General features: G+C 46.3%; 1 protein-coding gene across 9 annotated transcripts in view; it reads right to left on the bottom strand.

Moving 5' to 3' along the window:
- The window catches only part of PLEKHD1 (pleckstrin homology and coiled-coil domain containing D1), a 71,689-nt gene that overhangs the window by 23,613 nt on the left and 27,206 nt on the right, over positions 1-20,870 (bottom strand). For 5 of the 9 annotated variants that reach the window (XM_061380302.1, XM_061380296.1, XM_061380297.1 and 2 more), the window contains 5 exons: positions 20,164-20,305; positions 18,841-18,985; positions 16,775-16,924; positions 16,081-16,204; positions 13,658-15,610 (listed from right to left, as the gene is read on the bottom strand). In XM_061380302.1, coding sequence (XP_061236286.1) covers positions 15,547-15,610; positions 16,081-16,204; positions 16,775-16,924; positions 18,841-18,985; positions 20,164-20,305 — 625 coding nt within the window. In that variant the 3' untranslated portion in view covers positions 13,658-15,546. Of the gene's footprint in view, positions 1-11,599; positions 11,733-13,657; positions 16,205-16,774; positions 16,925-18,840; positions 18,986-20,163; positions 20,306-20,870 lie in introns of those variants that run through there. The other 4 variants (XR_009729578.1, XM_061380298.1, XR_009729579.1 and 1 more) reach the window with 4 other exon arrangements.

Raw genomic sequence — 20,870 nt, 5'->3', positions numbered from 1 at the left:
TGAGAATCCTTATACCATCCTGGCTAGCTAGAATTGCTTATATCTGTATGTATGACAGCATATAATAACTCTTTCAGCACATTAAAGTTAGAGGATCCAGTTCACTTCATTGGTTTTCTCCCTAGAGCCAGCAGAATTACTCCAGGAATGAATACAGCCTGGATATATTAAACTTTTTATTATTTATGTAAATCACAGTGGGATAGGTTATGTTTCCGAGAGCTTGGTGGAAATTTCCCCCTGCTTGCACTGTACCCAAGCAACAGGATGACAGGGTCACGTATCAGTTGGTATTTTTAGGCTGGGCAACAAGTTTGTCAATACCCTGTGCTGCACACTGTGTTCCTGGGTAACAATGTCTGCTTAAACAACAGCTCAGCACAGCTGAGAGGAAGAGCAGCTGGCACAGAGATACTTGTCAGACAGCAAACTAAACAGCAGGGAGTAAGAGATTTGGCTCTGTGTCTGTACCGTGCTACGAGGAATGCTTTGTTTTGTAAGAGGGTGATGGTATAATTTCTTCTCTTTTTTAATCACCTCCAAAGTAAGCTGTGCTATTTTTAACAATTGTTTAATGATTTATAAGAGATGGGATAATAATGGAGGAAGGAAGCTCAAAACACAGATGTGTAGGTAAAGCAGAAAGCTGTTTTCCTTTCCCTCCTGAATAAAGCTCTGAGCATCATGCCAGCAGTTGAGAGTTTTGCTAAATGCCAAGTTGCATGCATTTTGTTAGACCCTAGGAGGGCGGCCGTTCTGTTCACAGGGTTTGCTACCTGTGCACCTCTTTCTGATACATGCTGAATGGGACAGGCTTCACATTTACCACAGCTGTTTCTTCAGACTTCAAGGGAAAGGTAAGATCCATGAACAGAAAGGCATTATTTTCACTGTAGAGGGACCACTACACAGCTGTCCTGTGTGGACTCAGCCCACATCTGACATGAAGCCTGACAGAGGAGTGACGCTTTGCTTTCATTAAGGGATTTCTGCAGCCCTCATTCAGACACTGTCTAGGAGCCTCTGCACCATTTTCAGCTCCCACCAGATTCAAGCTGCCCTTGTTTCCTAGCCGGTTTGGTCCTGAGGCTCCTGCTCCCATTGACTGCAGCTAGGTACCTGGGGAGCTGACCACAGCGTGTATCCAAGTCTCCACCTGCCTGCAGAGGCTTCAAGCCAACTAATTTGCTCTGCTCTTCCTTAAACTGGGACATGCCTGTGCATGAGCAACTATAGGAACTGTATGAATCTAGGCTTTGGGCAGTGTACATTGAAAACCTATGGAAGAGCTAGGATGTTGGGGCTTAGCAAAGGGATGCTACTGTTTGATTTTCAAATAGCAGCATTGCTGCTGATTTGCTTTCCTTGAGTTGCTTTTCCCAGGCAGTGTACCATGAATGGGGCAAGTACTGGCAGCCCCAGAAGAAGCAATTAGCTATTTGCCCGCCATGATTAGACCAGCGCTTGGCATGGGAAGTAGTGCCCCTTCTTGCATGAGAGGGAAGTTTTCCTTTCTGCAGTCATCATCACCTGTTCTTTGGGGAGAGGCTGGCATCCCGTCTAAAATGTGTGCACCCTATCACCATTGCCATGACTACCAGTGAAGAGTGAATATAACCAAGCCAAAGTTAAACAGACTAGTTCGGTCATCGTTAGCAGTTTAACTCTAGCAGTGCAGAGCTTAGGATGGACTAACCGGTCCAGTATTCTCCACCTTCTCTCTGTGGGCTTTTCAACCTATTTATGGCTCTGCTGGTAAATTCCTAATTAGCTTATTTAGTTCTGCATGACCTGTTATCACTAAGGAATTTTGGACATATCTTAAAAGCTCTGAGTTATGACAGTGCTTTTTCTGCTAGCAGTTTCACCTAATGAAGGCACAGGAGGAAATAAAGCCAAGGAGGATTGTTTCAGTAAACCAGAGGTAACCTGTCTGCTCTCAGAAAACGCTATCAGATAGGTAAACCAAGGGATTCTTCAGGGCTTTATGCAACACTAGAGCACCTGACATCTTAGGTTTGCTGTAGATGGTTTCTATATCACTTTGCATGGTAGCTGTCACTCCAACTCACATCTCGTGGGAGCTGTGAGTACTAATATTTTCTGGGCAGAAGGCACTCTGTCTTGTAACAGAAGTATTCTGTGATTCCTACAACATTTCAAAGAACCTGCACTTACCTCCTTGCAGTCAGGTATTTCAATGCATTTTACTGATGATTTCATCAAAACATTGTGGAAGTAGAGATTCCTGAAGGCAGCGATGTTCACTCCCAGAGCTCTTGTCCTCTCTAAGTGTCTCTGATCAGACTACACTGTGCTACTCTAGATTTCTTGCAGCTCCTGCAGTCTCTGGGAACCTGCAGATCCCTCCCTGCAAAGACACTGTACTACAGTGCAGATGACACATGATTCAGCCACAGCCTGCGAGTCCCCAGATGCGCACAAAATTTGCTGTAAGCTACCAGGGGAATTTCTGCAAAGTCTCCTGGAATCCGCAGGGGTCCTTTCCATCCATCCTGATGCCAGTGCTGTATAAACTCGCATGCTGTCTGGTACCTGCTGACCCAGCAATACGGTCCAAATCCTCTCCATGACAACACACCGTAATGTCCTCGGGTACAGAGAGGCATCCTGCAAGGAGGCAAGGCTGTCCAGGGGCTCAGTGTATCAGATGCATCATTTTAGCATAAGTCTTTTCTATGGGGAAGTTGGAAGCACAAATGCAAAGGGACAAAATGTCTCACCAGAGGAAAGAAATGCTGAACATGAGAGAAAAGAAAAATGGCAAAATAGGAGATTTAAAAAACCTTCAAATCATAGGAGACATGGTTTCTAGGTCTCATGCAACAGATATGCAAGCTCCTTTCATACATTTTGGATACTCTCAGGGAATGAGGAATGGTGGGAGCACTCCAGACTGGTTGCTTCCTTGACCCTAGGCTTTTGTGGGTGCTGCTCTGGGGGGCTGGCAGGCAGCATCTCATGTCTTTAGCAGGGAGCCTGAGCTAACCTACTACCCTTTGGGCTCTAGAGCAGTGGACTGGGGTGCCCAGAGTGGTCTTGTGATTCAGAGGGTGATGAGGACCACTTCCGTTAGTGTTTCAGTATGAGCTGGTACTAAAAAGATTTTACTGTCTAAGATCAGGAGGACGAGCTGCAGAAGAGGTATCTAGCTCAAGAGCACAGGTTAAAGCAGCACATTTCTGCTGCAGTTTGGTTTAACTCTGCTTTTTCTTTTTCTCTTAAAGACCAAATTTAGTATCAAACTGCTGGTAGAGACCCACAACATGCCCATAGCACAGTTCTCATTAGGGAACTGGATAGCTGTTTGGCAGTGTCACACAAAGGTCAGATCCATGCATGGCTTTATTTGTAAGCAGTGATTTTGGTCACCAGACTGTGGAGCTGGGTTTATGCCTGGTAACATCAATAGCCCAAAGGCAAACACATGGTGACAACTAGCACATTCCTGTGTCCAAGCAGAGATGACACCACAGCCAATGAAAACCTGGGGCTCAGGCTCTTCCCAAGGAGGGCAGGGAGCTTCTGAAAGGCAAATGCTAGATTACAAGGGGGATTATAGTCCTCAACTATGCAGTGACAGCATGGGAAGAGAGGATTTGTCAAAAAAAGGGTCTTCCCTCAAGCCAGGTAAGTGTCTCATCGCTGGCAGGCTGGATGTGGGCTCATGTCCCCACCTTCTCCAGCACTGGAAGGGGCAGGAATCAGACTCTCAGCAGAAGGGGGTAGACAGAAGGCTGGTTGGGAGAATGAAACCTTTTAAGTTAGACTTTGTCAGTCAAAGCTTTTTCACTCTGATTTCATTTGCAGACAGGACCCTAAATATCACCAGCGGGACTGGGCTTCAGCCCTCGATGACTTGTACAGCTGTGAAACCTGGTCATGCATCCATCCACACCCTGGTGCACAGGCTGCACTTGTTTGGACATTAAAGCAGGCTTGTGGGTATTTCCAGCATGCCAGCCAGATGTTTCACAGCCATATCCAAGCCCCAACTTTGAAGCAGCAGAACAGGTTGTATCTCATCCTTCCCCAGCTCAAGTCAGCAGGATTAGTTGGTTATTCAGGAGTCCCTTCCCCCATTGACAGAGTGAAGGGAAAATAATTATAAACCTTCTTTTTTACATGTGCCAGCCAGCAGACAGGATCAACATGCAAAAGGACTCCCTGATTTCTGACATGCCTAAGCCACAATCAGATGATTGTGAGGTTTTGCACCTTATGGCTCTATCACTTGATAAAACAGTGCCCTAGATATGCTGGTGATTTTCCAGTCTGCCATCAAATTAACTTAGGAGGATGGGCATATACAGCCACCATTTCTGAGGTCTCCAGACTTATCACAAGCCGTGGTATTTTTGCAGTTGCTCCTGCCCCCCTCCCCAGGACCAGCTACCAAAGGGATTAAACATGCCATGTTATATACTGCAGTGGCTTAATCACTAAGCAAAGCACTTATCCCCTGACCACAAGGTCAGGGAATTATCTTCCTGACAGATAGTACAGCCAGGGCTTGGAACGAAACAAGGAGCTGAACTGTCATTGCAAACCCATAAGCCACCATTTTATGGCTGTTTCTGGGAGAGTAACACCACTAAGATGCTACGGAAGTGCAGTGTGACTTTTCCCACCTGCCCTGAGAGGCCTCTTGATGGAAGATAAACACAGGAAAAATGGTATTGAGCTTTGTGCACACACACATTTCCCCTCCCATAAATACCCCCTGTGCCAAACTTGTCCCTCTGAGAGCAGAAGGTTTTGGTGGTTGGATATATTTGGCACTGTGTACTAAAGAGAGAACATTACGCAGGAAGAGCTTTTAATAGGCTGTGAAGAACTAACCGAGCACTAAGTCTGGGCCAGAAGAAAAATGACCTCAGAGGAAACATATATCTAGAAATATGGTTTCAGAAGGCATAGGTTCTATGCATTAGTTTCAGCTAGACCACATATGGTTTCAGAAGGCATAGGTTCTATGCATTAGTTTCAGCTAGACCACTGGGGCAGAGCTGCAGGACCTGCCAGCCCCCCCCAGCTCACCACATACAGGGGCAGCCCCACTGAGCTGTGTATTGGCAGCCTAAGGCATCAGTGAAAACACTCTTTAATTGAGATTTAAATATAAGGAATCGAGATCTGCTGCCACCATAAAAAAGTGAGAAGAACTGACACAGAAAGCTATGGAACCAGGCTCTTAATAGGGACTAACATCGAGCATCAGCTCATGCAGCTTTGCTGTGAACACCTTGGGACCTCCTGTGCACATCCAGGCAAGATGAGCCACAGCCCCTTGCCTGGTTGCTGCCTGAGATTAGCACTGCTTCATCGATGGGGAAGGTGCAAGATGAGAAGATGAGGCTCCCTACCTAGAGATGGGTGATACAAATAGCTCCCAGCTCCCCAGGTGACTCCTTGGAGGTCGCACATGTCAGTAACTGCAGAGGAGGAACACTCATGTCTCAACTTCAGCCAAGAAGACAGCTCCCCAAGACTCTGTTGAAATTATTCACATGCTACATCTTCCTTGTTGCACCTTTCAAAAGCAGCTAAGCAATCAAAAGTTGTTTTCCCACCTCCCTCAGTACATCTCACCTTTTGCAGTCCAGCTGCTCCCTAAAGACCACAGTTATTGCTTGTCTGTGAAATACCCACACCCTGCTGAGTATGCGTGCCTCACCTGTGAACAGCAAGGGACACCGTGCAGCCAGAAGCACTGCTCTCCTTTGTCTTCCCACCAGGAGATCATTCCTGCGGCACTAGTGTGGGATGTGAGATAAGCAGTTCCCACTTTAAGGTACAAGATTAGGCCAGAGCCTGCTTGGCAGATTCCTCTGTTCTTCAGCTATAAATCAGACCAAAAATGGTTTTATTACTTTCAGATCCACAACATGAAGGGTCAGACAAACACTGCGATCTCTGTGTATCTATTAAGCTCAGTGGATAGAGGTCACAAGTGTGGGGAGGTGGGAGAGACAGAACAACTCCCGATGCTTCATTTTCGTAGGAAAGCAAAGTAGATGGACAGGTTAGTACTTGAGGATTTTTGAAGAGCACATGTCCCGCGGAGAGGGGCTCTATGAGGTTATGTGTGTGTTGTTCATCCTCCTGGGTAAACAAGCTACAGGCAGGATTGGCAGGTAGGATAAATAACCTCCCTGCCCTGTAAGCGGCCTGGGTGAGCTAGCCACAGATAAAAGACCTTTTTCCAGTTTCATCTCAGTTGAAGAAGACAAAACCCCGTGGTGCTCCATGTGGAAAATGGAGCGCTAATAAAGCTTTGGGTTTTCCACTTGGCAGCTGCTGCTCCTCAGCTCCCCTCCCTTTTATCTCTGCACTTTTGGGGAAGTTTGACATTACATTTATTTCTATATCGTTCTTAATTAGGGTAAAAGTTCCATGTCTCCAGTAAGTGACTCTCAAGAGCAGAGATGGGGAAACATGCACTTGAGAGCTGTCTGCCTTGCAGCCTGCCAGAGGCCCTGTGTCCCTCCCACAGCTGCTGCCCCCACAGCCACCACAATCCAAACCTAAATGTCACCTTGTCCATAGCAGAAAGCTGGACAAGCCCTTTAAAACAGATCACACCTAGAGCACAGATGTGTAAGGACCCCCTTTAACCACGTCAAAGTCAAGCACTGCTTTACCCTTTCTTTCTGTGTTTCTCTCCACAGGTATGCTGCTGCAGGCTGTGCCTGGGTACATATGCCAGAGCTTGTTCTGGCCAAGTTGCAAGCTGCTCCCCAGGAAGGGCAATGGCTCCACAAGTTCACAGGTCAGCTGGGGGATGGCATGAGCTGCCTTATCCTTCCACAAAGTCCAGCCTGGCACCTCTGCTTAGACAGATTTTCACATTTCATTGAGCTTCACCTCTTCCCTACAAGTAGACTTTACCCATGACTTCCCTACTTCGCCACCGTGTTCCAGCTGACAGCACGGCCACCAAGGGCAGGGTTGTTTCTTCCAGTGGATTTCCCAGCCCCAAGCCTCCAAAGGCTACAATAACTAGCCTGAGTATCAATACACCTTTCCCAAAAAAATGGTCTGTGTATGTTCAGATACAAACAGCCCTTGGAAAATAAATGTGATGAAACACAGCCCCTCCAGCAGTGAGTGTGAACAGTTCAAGAGAGCTACTGCTTTCCTTTTCCCTGTTAGAGGTGCCAGCTCCATGAAAAGTGGTATGGCCTGAAGATCCATCCAGCTGCATGAGATGGGCTCGCTTGCACCAGCACCTTGGTTCCCCTTTGCTCCAATGCTGCCAGCTGGATTTGCAGGTTTCCCTTGGAGACCCCTCTGCCTTCCAGCTCTCTGTGCACCGCCAAACCAGGGAGCCTGCCAGGCCATGCACTCCCCAGCCAGCTGCTGCTCCTAAACACCTCAGGCTTCATTCTGGGGTCTGCTTAGGTGTGTGTTGGTCCAAGCAGCATTAATGCAGGTGGAGAAGTCCCCAGTAAGTGCCAGAGATGATGTGCTGCAGATGCCATTCCCAAGCCTTTCTTTCTCACCATAGATTAGAACAACACTAAAATTCACCCAGTGATAAACAGATGAAATGTACTTGTCTGTGGCATACAGAAGAAGAGATTAGGGGCTGTGGTGGTCTTTCCTAATGTTAAGCTTTTCATTAAATCTCTAAAGATTAAGGAGAGAGGAGATTCCATCAAATAAAATCTGATTTGCCTTTCCTGCAGCTGTCCATGCAAAGATGAGTACCCACATCCCTCTGCTGTATAATTTCTCCATTTCTCCACACACAGTCTTCACAAAGTGAGCTGAAGTGACTCAGTAAGTGATCTTACTACCATAATTAGCATTTATAACATGTCAGGCTGTGCTATTGAGACTGTGGGGATCGCAAACACTGACCCATTTCTCCTCAGAAAGGAGGCAGGATTCATTTCATGTTACCTTGGGAACTCACACCCTACCACAGCAAACATCACCTGGACAGGCAAAGAAAAGTCAGAATATAGACCTGTCTGTCCTATTGTCTCCTGACCTCATACAACATGTTCTCCTTCCTCCATAATTGATGCCTTCCGCTGCAGAAGCAGCCACAGCTTCTGCTTCTCTGGCTATCCCATTACAGCAGTAGTAAGTGCAAGCTGTTTATTCTGCAAAACAATTCAAATGTATTCACTGCCTCAAACCAGGAAAGCTTTCTTCATAACACCACCTCTTCTTGCTGCACTGCAGCTACAGCAACTCAGGAGCTCCCTCCCTCCCTCCATCTTTCCCACAAGCCCACCATCTGGGACACACACATACCATCTCCTCCAAGGAAGCAGTTACTGTTCCCTTTTCCACAACATTCAGAAATACTTAGAACATCCCAATGCTTGTAAGAGGGATGTGTTCCCAAGCCACATGTGAGGTGGGCTGTGAAGCTGGGAAGGAAGGTGCCTGGTTGACAGCCTGGGGTGTTCACTGCCATCGCTGCGTGTTTTCTGCATGAAATACTCAAATCAGAAAGACTTTGTGAGCAGAATGAATAATGTTTTCTAGACAGGAAGCCAGCATTAAGCAAAAGGCATGAGCAGCTACGATCCTCTGCAGGCAATCTCTCACCTCCTTTGCACTCTCCAAGGGGAGCATCTACCCAGCTCCACCATGGCAGCATGGGCTTCCTCTCTGCCTGGGACAGCACCATCCCCCCTGGGTGCTGAGGACCCTGCAGGGGTGATGCTGAGTTCCACTTTGCAAAGATTGCCACAATTAGCCAAGGGAGAATGAACAGAAAGCAGAGGGAACAGAATGGAGGGAAATGCAGGGAGAAGCCAGCTTGCCTTTCACAGTCCTGCCCAGAGCTGGGAGGGAGCTTGGGTGTGAAGGTGGAGAGAGGATGTTCTTCGTGTAAAGCAGTATTTGTTTTCTAACTTTGCGACCCTTTTCAGGTACAAACAGAACCAAAACCCGAGTTACAGGGAATGCAGCACAACCAAGGACCAGAAACATCTGTACAAGGAAAGGATTATTAGAACACTTTATTCCTTTGTAGGGTGCTATCCTAAAGCTCTTCTTTGTTTCCCTGCTAGGTCTGCTCTTTCCTTCCAAAACACCTGGAAAGAAACCATTCTCCCTTCCCCTTCTCCTCTGTCCTGGTCTGGGAAAGAAACAGAGCCCAGTGCAGCCCCTCTGACAGCAGCCTCTGGATCCTCCTTGCACTGCACTTTGGAGCCAAATTGGGTGCTTATAGCTACGCCGGCAAGGACAGGGAGGTATTTTCCTTTCAGGAAGTGAATGGGAGAAGAACTTTCCATGCCTGCTCACAATGGTCTTTCCTAAGGCTGGCTCATCTCCAACCCTAACTATTCTATGATTCTATGATTAAATCCCCCCTTCTTCCACCCTGCTGCTGGAAGCTGGGTTTCAAAGGCCTGCCCTGATGCGCTGGGATCCAGCAGGCAGTGGGGAGCTGGGGATGCAGGAGCAGCAGTTGGCACAGGGGTCTTTGCTCCTGTGTGGCAGCAGGGCTGCAGCTGAGCTCCTGCTCGCTTGCATGCGGAAGCCAAAGGCTCTCACGACATTGAGCCCCTCTGAGTTTAGCTGGGAAGGGTGTCAAGCACATCCTTTGCTGAGGGTGCTCCTGGAGCTACACGACTATCACTGCTTTGAACGCAGCTGTTATTCAGCAGCACTTGGCCAGAGCTAGAGGGATTTTCTGTGCCACCAAACCTAATCTCATGCCAGAACTAGGAGCCAGCCACAACCTAAAAGGAGAACATGGACACATTCTCTTGAAGCTCCTTCAGCATGAGCCAAACCAAGGGGCTAAAGCATCTCCTCCAAGCAAACTCGTTTTCTCCCTGCCTTCAGACTTTGAATGTAGTGTGTCCTGCAGCTCCTTCTCATCCAATCTCAGCATGTCATAAGCACACTTCTACCCATCTATGGTATCTTTGACTGGTTGGAAATTTTCTAACCTCATTTTGAAGCCCACGTTCTCCCTCTGTAGGGAGGAAAACCAGCTCTGCCTGCACGTTTCTTCTTGTAATCTAAAATAAGTTCCGCATTAAGCCTCACCAGCTCTGTATTTGTGTGCAGGGAGAAACAGGAAGAGAAATTTAGGAGCAGGAGCAGAAGCACAAAGAAAAAGAGATCGCCTTGCTTCACTGCTGTTCCCTGCATCCCTTCATGGGTCAGAGCATCTGCTGAAGTACTGCACACTTGAACAGAGAGGGATCTAGAGAGTGAGAGGAGTTTCTGAACACCCAATCCATTGAGAGCTGCATGAATTTCCAGACTCTACCAGTCAATGTTTAGATACCCAAAACTTTTCCAGCATCAAATGACTGACTTGTGATCCCTGCACAGCTGCTGCTGCCTGCAGAGGAGATCAGCCATAAGCCATGTCCCCACATCACCCAGCTGGGTCATGCCAGTGCAAGCTCGGCTGTGTTTTCTCACCATATCTTGCTTAGCAGCAGTAAGTCACGAGGAGGTAAAGAGGGCCTGAACTGCAGACCTCTTTTCTCTGAGCACCTGGAACTGAACTCTGGTTGGGACCTGAGGTGGTTTTTGCTTACTGAGAAGGACAGCTCTCTTTTGCTTATTGAGATGCACTTGCCAGAAGACATTTTTGTTTGCTTTTTAAACACATCAACCCCCTATGATCAGTGCTCTAGTTTTCAGTAGCATCTGCTGCACTCCTGACTTTCAATCTCATTCCTGGCAGAGCCTCCTCACCTTCTCCTTGCTTGCTGCGAACACAAGTGTTGTGCCTCCAGCAGAATCAGGAAAGGAAAGGAGAAATGAAAGCAATGGCTATTCCATTCTCTCTGGCAATCTTTGAGGTATCTTGCTACAAAAGACACAGCATTCCCACCTTCTTCCCTTGTTATTTAAATTCTTCTCACAGCCTTGAACATCACTGAGATGAGTGCACCTGAGAGCACAGCCTACTTCTGTCGCCCAAGGTCATTGTGTGCTTGTGAAGCATCTCAGACCAGGCTCTGCATACACACTGTGCTTTCAGCACTGACTCTAACACAAGCCTCCAGCCTTACTCCGTGAAGGCTGAGAAACCCAGCACTCTTTTTGAACAGGGCCTAATCCCCTTGCAGTAAATCAGTTTTCTCGCACTCAGCATAAACATCTTGTTTTCAAGCCTTATTGAAATGGAGATGCTAACTATATTTACTCCTACTTTGCAGAGTTTAGAGCAAAACAAAAACAACAAAACCCAGAACCTGTTTTCCTCATGCTGGAGGAACAGGGGCTGGCATCTCCTGCAGGCAGCCGCTGATGTATGGAGAAACAATGGAGCTCTCACCTGCCCACAGAATTAATGATGAAGAAACCAATGGGAGCAGCATCTCTAGGAGAGGACCTTATCCACTCTCGGGTCATTTCCAAAAAGAGGTTTGAGGCAGGGATGCAGTCAAGAAGAGCTCAAGGGTAAGCAGAGTTCACTTACCATTTTAAGCAATGCAAAGTTTGCATTTTTCATGATACATCAAAATAAGAACAAATGATCCTGCCAATTTATTTATTGCAACACCTCTGAGTTAGCAAAAGATGCCTTTGTTATCCCCACAAAATGACCTTCATCATTTTTCTCCTCTGAAATGTCACTTGCAAAAAAAGATGTTGGTTCCAGCACTATAGTGTACACTGTACTTAGTACTGGTGGCAGAAAGGAGCAGGAAGGGCTCACAGACCTGACTGAGTACTCAGTTGGATCTTTCTCCATTTTGGCTTTGGAGTGTAGCCTGCAGGAAGAAAGAAATGTTACTTGTATAGAAGATGGATGTTACCTCAGTGGGCAGAAAGGCACTGCAAGTTGTTCCACAAACGACATGTGGTTGCCAAGCTCATGGTCCCACCTGAGCCCACTCATCGTGACTGTCACCCTGACAGGCAACCAGGTGACTGACTATAGCCAATTCATCTAGCTTGGCCATGTCTCCCATTCATGGCCAAACATCAAACTAGGTGGATTACAAATCATCAAGGACTAGGTGAAAAACTGCAGGATTGTCCTTGTGCCAAGTACATCAGGTGGAAGATGACAGAAATAACAGCATCCTTCACAGTCACACCAGCACAAAGGGGCGATGAGTGTCCAGGCAATGCCCAGGACCTACCTGAAGCTAAGCCTTGGACAAAACTGTCAGAGCATGGCCACCTTCCTGAGCGCAAACTTACCAGGCACAACATGAACTGTCTTCTGTTCCTCTAGCAGCCACAAAAAGCAACTGCATTGAAAAACATTCAAAACAGACTATTTCTGTGAAAAACTGTGATTTTATTTTCAAAGACATACACTAATGTCCTAAGCAGAAAGCCAGCCTACCGTCCTGAACTAAAAAAACAAAGCCATACTCTGTAACTGAAAATTGCTACCAGCCTGCATCACTTGTGTGCCAAGCACAGCAATGCATAACACGCACCAGCAACCCTTTATCCTTTATTGTTGACTTCTGACCCCAAGGGCAGTTTCCATTTCTTGTCCACTTTCTCTGCTTTAAGAAGCAGCACGTACTGCAGGCAGCAGAGCTCATGCTGCCTTCCTTTGCCATTTACTTCTGTGCAAGAGCAAAGCCTTGGGGCAGCGAGCACCCTGTCCTTATGCAGGAACCACTCTTCTACACTGGGGACTAAAACAGCCAGGAGGCTTTGGAGGTCTTATGTGGAGGATGAAATTAGCCCTTAAATTTACCTTAGCAGGAGCCACCATTTATGCTGTGAAAAGTAGGCAAGACAGTGCAGAGGAGAATCAGTAAGTTTCACCTTTGTCACTGTCTGCAAATGAAACCATATTTTAAAGTGTCTCCAAATGTGACAACAGGGAAAACCTTCAGGGGGAGACAAGTTCCCAGGTGATAGCCAGAAGATGGACATGGTGGAATAATTATCACAAACTTTTCAGGGCCAATCTAGTTTTTCTGCCATGTCTGAGAAGAAATCTTAGAGGTGCAAACCGTCCTCTATCTTCTCCTATTCTTGGACATGAGGTAACATTTTAGGGAGCTCTTCTCAGTGGAGAGAGTGCTCATCTCATTCCCTGTTTTACCAATAGGAGAAAGTGATCTGGCCCAAGTTTACTAGTGGAGGTTATTTGAACAGAGGTAGGTCACTCCCTAAGCCATCTTCCTGTTACTGTACTGCATTAATAATATGTAGATAGCATAGAAATCTGTAACTCTGTCCTTTCAGACAGAATAAGGAAACAGTCACTTAATTAAGATGCTATAGTGCACAGACCAAGCTCTATGGTAACTCTCACTCTGAGCTTGCAGGACTGGTTTCCCTGAAGGACTGGTATCTGCAGCAACGAACAACTGATGGCAAGCATCTTACTGCATGTGGCTTAGGGCATGCTTTGTTGGCTACACAGAGAGCTGCTCACTGGCTTCAGGTAAGCAAGTGGGAGATGTCTTCTTTAGATTTGGCACATTCTGTCTTTAATACATATTTTAAAAGCACATAGTGGTGGGTAAGCAGGGTAAGAGCATTTTACATACACCCACTCCTTTTGAGAGGTGATGTTAAACACATAACACAACAACTCGGTGAAGCAGAGGAAGAGTACTGCCAGTAAATGAGTATGTCACAATGATTTGTCTCAACTCTTGCAGAGGCAATTTAACATGATTTCAGTGACAGTCTGTCAAGAACACACAGGAATTCACTCTAGTGTCAGCATAACTTTTATTTATTTATTGCTGTCCATATGTACAGTAAAGGAAGACCTGATGTGGCTACCTCCTGAGTACAATACTTTTGTAAAGACTGATATTGTGGCTTTTGATGATAATAGATCAATGGTGCTGCATTGACAAGCCACAGGGTGATTTTCCTAACTGCCTGAATAACAGATACACTCCCTGGCTGTCCTTTCCTCTGTCCCTTCCAGCATCACATAATATAGACCTTCTAACTGTAAAACAGCCAGAGATAATGTGATGACAAAGTAAAGGGGAAAACCAGCTCTGTATTGCTTTCTCTGAGCCGTTAAGCCTTGTAGGAGCAAGAATTCATTTGTGGCTTTCTAACAAGCAAGCACGAGTGGGAAAAAAAAATAAAATCACAGAAGCATCAGGTATGCTAAGGAGGGATATAAATTCTCTTTTCCTATCGCATTACCTGACATCACAAAAATGTCAGCTTTCAGGGCTGGACCCTCTGACTGTATAAAACCTCCCATTGCCTCACAGAAGGATACTGGTTGCTAACTGCCTGAAATGGAAAATACAGGCTGTGCTTTCAGTGCTTTTCCTCTGATCACACCAGAGTGATGCCCTCCAGGAGCATCACATCCTCTCAATATGTTCCTCCACCCAGCATCAGGCTTCTCCTCTGACTGGGAAGCCAGGGCTCCCCTCCCATCAGCCTTATCTCTGACTTCTCCCTAGAAACAGCACTGAACCTTTAGGGAAAGAACTTAGGCAGACAGAATACAAAGCCTGGGACTGGACAGTGTCCCAGCCTGCATGGGAGAGGTAAGCAGCTACACCAGTGTTACTGAACCTATGTAATACCCAGCAATACTGATGAGTGGCACAGCCCTGAAAGCCCCAGAAAATCTGCACACAAGACCCCCTGAGTCCCAACTGTACCTCTGTTGCTAACTTTATTCACATATGAATTGTTTATTCCTTTGTTTCCCAATGTATACCATGGGGATAACAGCATCACTGAGTGTGCTTGTCAAGTGCTCTGTAAGCACCAGGCAGTGCTGTTGCTACAGCAAGGGTAATTATTAGTCAGCTACTTGCTTAAAATAGGTGGGAGAAGCTGCAAGGTTTCCACCACAAAGGGATCCCTCTCCTGTAACATACATAATGACCACACTGAGGGCAAATCCTTCACTGCAATAACCACATAGTGAGCACTCAGAAGGAGAACACAGGCCAGCCAGAGGCCCACCTCTGAATAGGCTGTCCACGGCTCCTCTCCCAGTGCAGCCTTGGCTTGTCAGAGATCCCAGTTTGACCAAGATAGCCTAAATTGCAATCAAGAGGGCTGGTAGAGAGCAGTACAATGTCTTGGACACAGGCTATTCACTGCAGCACATAGAGATTATTTTCCCCACCTCCATAGACCTGACAGCTCTCTGCTCACAGTGACTGATTCTCCAAGCAGTCATGGGGTTTGTTGCTGGACACTTTTCACCCACCTGTCCTCCAGCTTGTTTTACAGAGGTGGTGAGGAAGTCATTGGAGCCAAATCAAAGGCTCCTCCACACTGAACCTGCCCACAAACAACATCTGCAGCACATACCTTTGTTCCTCCTTCCAGCAGTGACACAGCCACACATCCCAGTATAAAACAAGTGCAAACGTGGCCCCAGGATGTTTTGCCCACAGTCAACACAACACATCACCCCTCCAGCTTGCATTGATGCCACTGAGTTACCTATAAACTCTCTGCACATGATCCTCCTCGGAGCCAAATCCTCAGCATCCTCAGGTTGTCTTCACCTTGTGTTGTAACCATTTGCTTGAAAGGGTGTAGCATCAGGAGGCTGCCCTGCGTGTGATATTATTGCCTGTGCTTGGGAGGCTGGGACTGCTGCAGTCTTCAGCAAACTTTCCAGGGAATGTGCCTCACCAAAGCTGACTGGGGGTGTGCAGCGAGCCATTTCCTGGGGGGGATCAGGCAGAACAGGGTAAGCGGTGTCTGGCTGGGGAGGCTACACTAGTTGGAGTGCTGGCTGATAAAGGGCTTTCTCAGAAGCACTTGTGTTTGGCAGACAGACCAGACACGAAAGGAAAGAAGAGGCACTTCCTAAGCTACAGTCTGTGGTTCAGTATAACACCGACCGTGGTGTCTTGGCAAGTCATGGCTTAACATAAGCGGCTGAAGCAAACAGATCTGGAGTGACCAGCAGAGGTCTGCCAGGCTACAGGAGCATTCAAACTAAAGCAAAGCCACTACCTGAGGGAATTGCCTACTCACAACTTTCCCCCACTTTTCCCACCAAAAGGCAAATCTCCCCTGTGACCCTAGTGCCCAGTGGCATAACTTTTGCAGAGCTGAACGGCAAACTGAGATCAGAAAACCCCTCCCAGCAAGAGTCACTTTTCATCCCCTGAAGCAGAATCCTGTTGCGACCTCATGATCTGATAGAGAGTTTCCCTGAAGTGCTGGTCCCGGCTCAGTCTTTTGGCTGCTTCTTTCAGCTCCTCAATGTTTTCAGCTTCTGCGTGCGAGAAGATGAAGGACTGGGATTGCTTCACTGAAACAAGAGCAGCACAGAAAGGTCAGCACCATCATCAGGGACACAAACTGAAGAAAAAGCTTCACTAGAGCACACCAGCCATGCGATCAACGTGACTGAGAACCTAGCAAAGAATAAGCTAAACATTGCACTGAAACAGCTTCATTGTACTGTTTCCAGAGGAGGAAAATGCTGATGGCACGGAAAGATATTTTCCTTTTTTTACAGCTGTCTTTTATTTAGGGTTCTAAAGAGAACCTGACCTAACCTTGCAGGTAGCCACCCCGAATACTTGATTGGACAATGTCCAGGTGTCTCTTCCAACCTAAATCAGCCTATGATTAAGCATTCAGATGAAGCTGGCTTTGAGAATGGATTTTTAGGGGCTCAGGACCATCACAGCAGTTACCTTTCAATATACCTGAAGAGACAATCAGCACACAGACGGGAAGCTCCAAGCTTCTCTGTAACTCTGTGCTGCTGCTAGGGAATATGAAATATGAACCACATGACCTTACTGCTCTGTCAGCCCCATCTGCACATACCTGCTCCTGTGGGATATAGAGTAAGAACCTGCCCAAAACCTACAGTCATTCCACGAAGCACTGGCTCTCCGGCGGTGGAAGCGGCAGCTCTTTATGCGACGAGTGGCAGCCTTTTGGATGTACACAGAGTTCTTCATGATCACAGGCATCTTGGCCTCCAGCTCAGCATTGCGGATGCACTCTTCAAAGAACTCTGCAGAGGGGAGAAGACATCACTGTGAACAGTGATGGGAGAGACACTTCAAGCAATGAACCAGTCACAAGGCACTGCACATGATGATGGGCTGAGTCAGGTAATGACATTCGACACCTCCCTAGATCTTCATAAACAGCAGTCCATGAAGCTCCAGAATACCATCAGAATGAAAAAACATAGCGACAAAACCTTCCAGTCCCCAGCAAGTACATACTCAAATTATAGAAAGAACTGCAACCATCTATTCCCCATCAACCATTCCCAAAACCACTCATGATTCAGCTTCTGTTATGATAAAACTTCTCAACTCTCTTGCAAGAGAGGGGTCTGAAGCTTTGCTCACTGCACTTTTTTGGAAGGAATGCAGTGTGAAACCAGGGAGGTCTAACTGCAGAAAGGGAAGTGTTGGCATACATGGCCAGGGATTTCTTAATAGCATAGCAAGTAGTGGCACTTACATACACACATTACAGGCTCCTTGCAAAGCCCTGTGTCCAAACTCTAACAATGTTACTCCGTCCTGATCTGGCCCAGAAGCTGCTTTTCCTGGTCCATTTCTGCTTGCATGGTCTAATTGGCATATCTTCTGACATTCCAGTCTTGCGGTCCTCCTGCCTGTTGCTGATGCCCTGCTGTTCAGAGGGCTCGTGCACTAATGAGCCCCAGCTCTTACAGGAAAGCGCAGAGCAGAGCTTCAGGAATCACTTGGAAGGACTGAAGCAATCTGTGGTGGGACTGACATTAAAATGCTGCGGGTCCCTCCCTTTCTCCAGTGTCTTGCTCATGAGTACATTTTTACACTTTTGAAGAAAATATCCCCAAAACTTAAGATTGGAAATGAGTGTCAGGAGACACTCGGTGCCAGAAGTTACTCATTTATATCCTGCGCAGGTAGCTCAGCTCAAGACAAATGTTGAGCTCAACACATCCACTTTAGCTCTGTTGTTTTTCTTTACCATGGCTCTGAGCCAGTAGAATGAAGTTCAGAATCATGCCCTTTTGTCTTAGTTCAGAAAAATGATGTAGAAATTACTGAATAATACTTATTTTTTTACACGTATCAATTATAAATATTGTATATAAACTATTTATACATGTATTTATACTTCTATATGTAATAGTGTTCAGAATGGTGTAGGCCTTTTTGACTTTTCTATAGTGGCCCAATATATCCACCTTTTACTGAAACAAACCACAGATACTTGATCTTCATAATAGCCTTCCCCTGAACTGTACCTGAGGATGGAAAACAAGCAGGACTTCAACACAGTTGAAGCTGAAAGTGTCAATTCCCAAACCTGACTCAAGCCAGATGCTAGGATCATGGCCCATCTTACCAGAAAAATAAACAAAACAAAAAGGCAAAGAACGGGATAAGCTGTGAGGAGCCTTACACCTGACCTGTGGACTGCAGTCATCTCAGCACTGCAGTGCTGGGCTGACGCTGTCTTTTAGCTCTGAGTAAGGATCCAGACCTCGCCTGCTGGGTCACCTACCAGCACATTGCTACAGCAACCACAGTCCTCCTTAAACTGATGATGTTCCCATAATGAAGGCTGAGAAAAGATTATCCTGAGGGGAACTGGATCTAGCTAGTCTTCACAGCTCTGCCACAGTTTTCCTGTTTGACATTCTGGAAAGCATTTGCTCATCTCTGCCCCTAGGTTTGTCTTCCACACAACAAGGCAGGCTGGGAGAATTTTGCCCTCCTTTGATGGAGAAACACCAAGTGCTGGCATAGCATGTCCTGGCTTCTCAAAAGGAGGTGTGGTTGAGGTACAAGGGGTTGGGAGAGCACGTTATGTGCAGCTTCACTAACTTGGGAAGTTCTTTTTGTGTCTGGGAAGATGGGTAGAAATATTTCCTCTTTCAGAACCTGCTGATCAGTAGAGGATGATGGATGACTGACTTACTTCTCAAGTTACTGACATCTGCTTTCATCTTTTCCTCTTTCTCCTTGTTGCAATCCAGGGAGTTTAAGCCTTGCTCCAAGCTCTGCAATGCTTCCTCAGCTTCTCTCAGTCTCTTCTCCAGATCCATGCGCACCTTCACCTCAGCCTGAGGAAGAGAGTGAGCATTGCTGAAAACCAGCTTGTGTCTCAATAACCACCCTGCTAACTCACAGGGTCTGTGAGGAGCCCCCCAGCAAATGAAAATGAAAAGACAACAGTCAGGAACACCAACAGAAATATTGTATGACAACACAAATGTTGTTCCTGGTGTCTTCAGACACAATCTGAAACCGAAATATACATTATTTTAGTAATTCTCCTTTACTCTGACTTTCATTTTCACTGCTTCTCTCTCATTGTATGTGGAATCAGAGGTGGAATTTCAATATGTGAGTTCAAGTACTTGCAGCTGAGGAGGAACAGGAAGACATCTTTCCAGCTGAGACAGACTTGAGATAAAGGCAATCAGTTCCCACAGAGGGGTGCACAGTACTTAGTTTCAGAAACAACAAACAGGAAAATTTAGAAATAAAGGATTTTATCAGTAGTAACTTAGCAAATGAGAATAACTAATACAGGGTAGGTCAACGTAGCTTTAGTTTGTCCAAGTGGAAGGTTACAGCATAACAAAATCTTGGAGGTGAAGGAAAAAGAAGAATTGGGGGTAAGGGGGTTCGGACAAAATATTTGTAGCAGAAGGTTGAGTGTCAAACAGCCAATAATAAGTATAATCTTTACATTACTTAGATTAAAATACAATAGCACACTTTGTCCAACTACCTTTGTGTAAATTAAGGTATCTTCCACTACTGGGATAATGAAGGAGGGCTGGTACCTCACCTGCATTCCTCCGCTTTTGAATTCAGTTTCATGCAGATGTTCCTGGAGATTTAAAATCTCAAGATTGATTCTCTGAGCACAAGTGAGGAGGAGAGATTTCTGCTCAGTTCTGCAATGTCCATATAAGCATTTGTTTGAAATAATATTTATTCTAGATTGTGTCTACTTCCCTCTTTTGTTTTTTCCTCCCCTCCATCTTTAGATGAGGCTTTCACAGGAGCAATTGAAAAGACTTTTACTGAACGGGTTAATCAGGCCTCAGAATAAGAAAATAAACAGTAGTGCTACAAAGATACAACATGTCAACTTCACATGTTACCATGATATGAAATTTGTAAGCACAAAATGAAAACAATAAAACCAAGTCTCCCACTTGGTAGGGGATAAACTGAAAGGGAAAATGAGAGGACTCTGGGCCCAGAGACAGCAATATGCAACGTGCACAGGGGATACCTTGAGGTCTCTCTCTGTCTGCTGCTTCTCTGCAGTCAGCTCTGTGAGTGAGTTCTGCAATGCTTGTGATTGGGAAGAGTAAAACTCCCGCTCCTCCTCCAGTGCTCGGGACCTCTCCTCATTCTCCTTCATCCTGGTACATGGCAAAGCAAAGGAAAATGACCATTCCCACCCCAGCACAACTCACAGGAGGGAAGGGGCTTAGTATCGTGATGGGGCATGCTTAACTACCTGGCTGCCCCGAGCAAAGGGGTGCTAACAGGAGCGCTGTCCGTGTTTCACTTTGGTAACACAGGCATTGCTAGAGAATGCCAGGTGGACAGTTCATAGAATCATAGAATGGTTTGGGTTGGAAAGGACCTTAAGATCATCAAGTTCCAACCCCCCTGCCATGGGCAGGGACACCTCACACTAAACCATGCCACCCAAGGCTCTGTCCAGCCTGGCCATGAACACTGCCAGGGATGGAGCATTTACTTCTTCCTTGGGTAACCTGTAAAGTTCTTGAATGGAACATTCTCAACCCCTAGACAAGGTCCAGAAGCACTAAACACTTCTTATGGACAAGTCCATGAACACCAGACGGATTCATATGCCTAAGTCCTGATTTGAAAGGAGCAGGCCCAAGCAGCAACAAGGAGTCCAACTGCCCTGCCTCACTCTTTTCCATCTGAAGTGTTTATAATGTCAACTCCTGC

This window comes from Neopsephotus bourkii, unplaced genomic scaffold (assembly GCF_033783945.1).
Source record: "Neopsephotus bourkii isolate Nb327-2 ecotype Australia unplaced genomic scaffold, CSIRO-AGI_Nbou_v1 NB_1792, whole genome shotgun sequence".
NCBI lineage: Eukaryota > Metazoa > Chordata > Aves > Psittaciformes > Psittacidae > Neopsephotus > Neopsephotus bourkii.
Note: the sequence above shows the minus strand (reverse complement) of the source record. Positions and strands in the feature narration are given on the sequence as shown.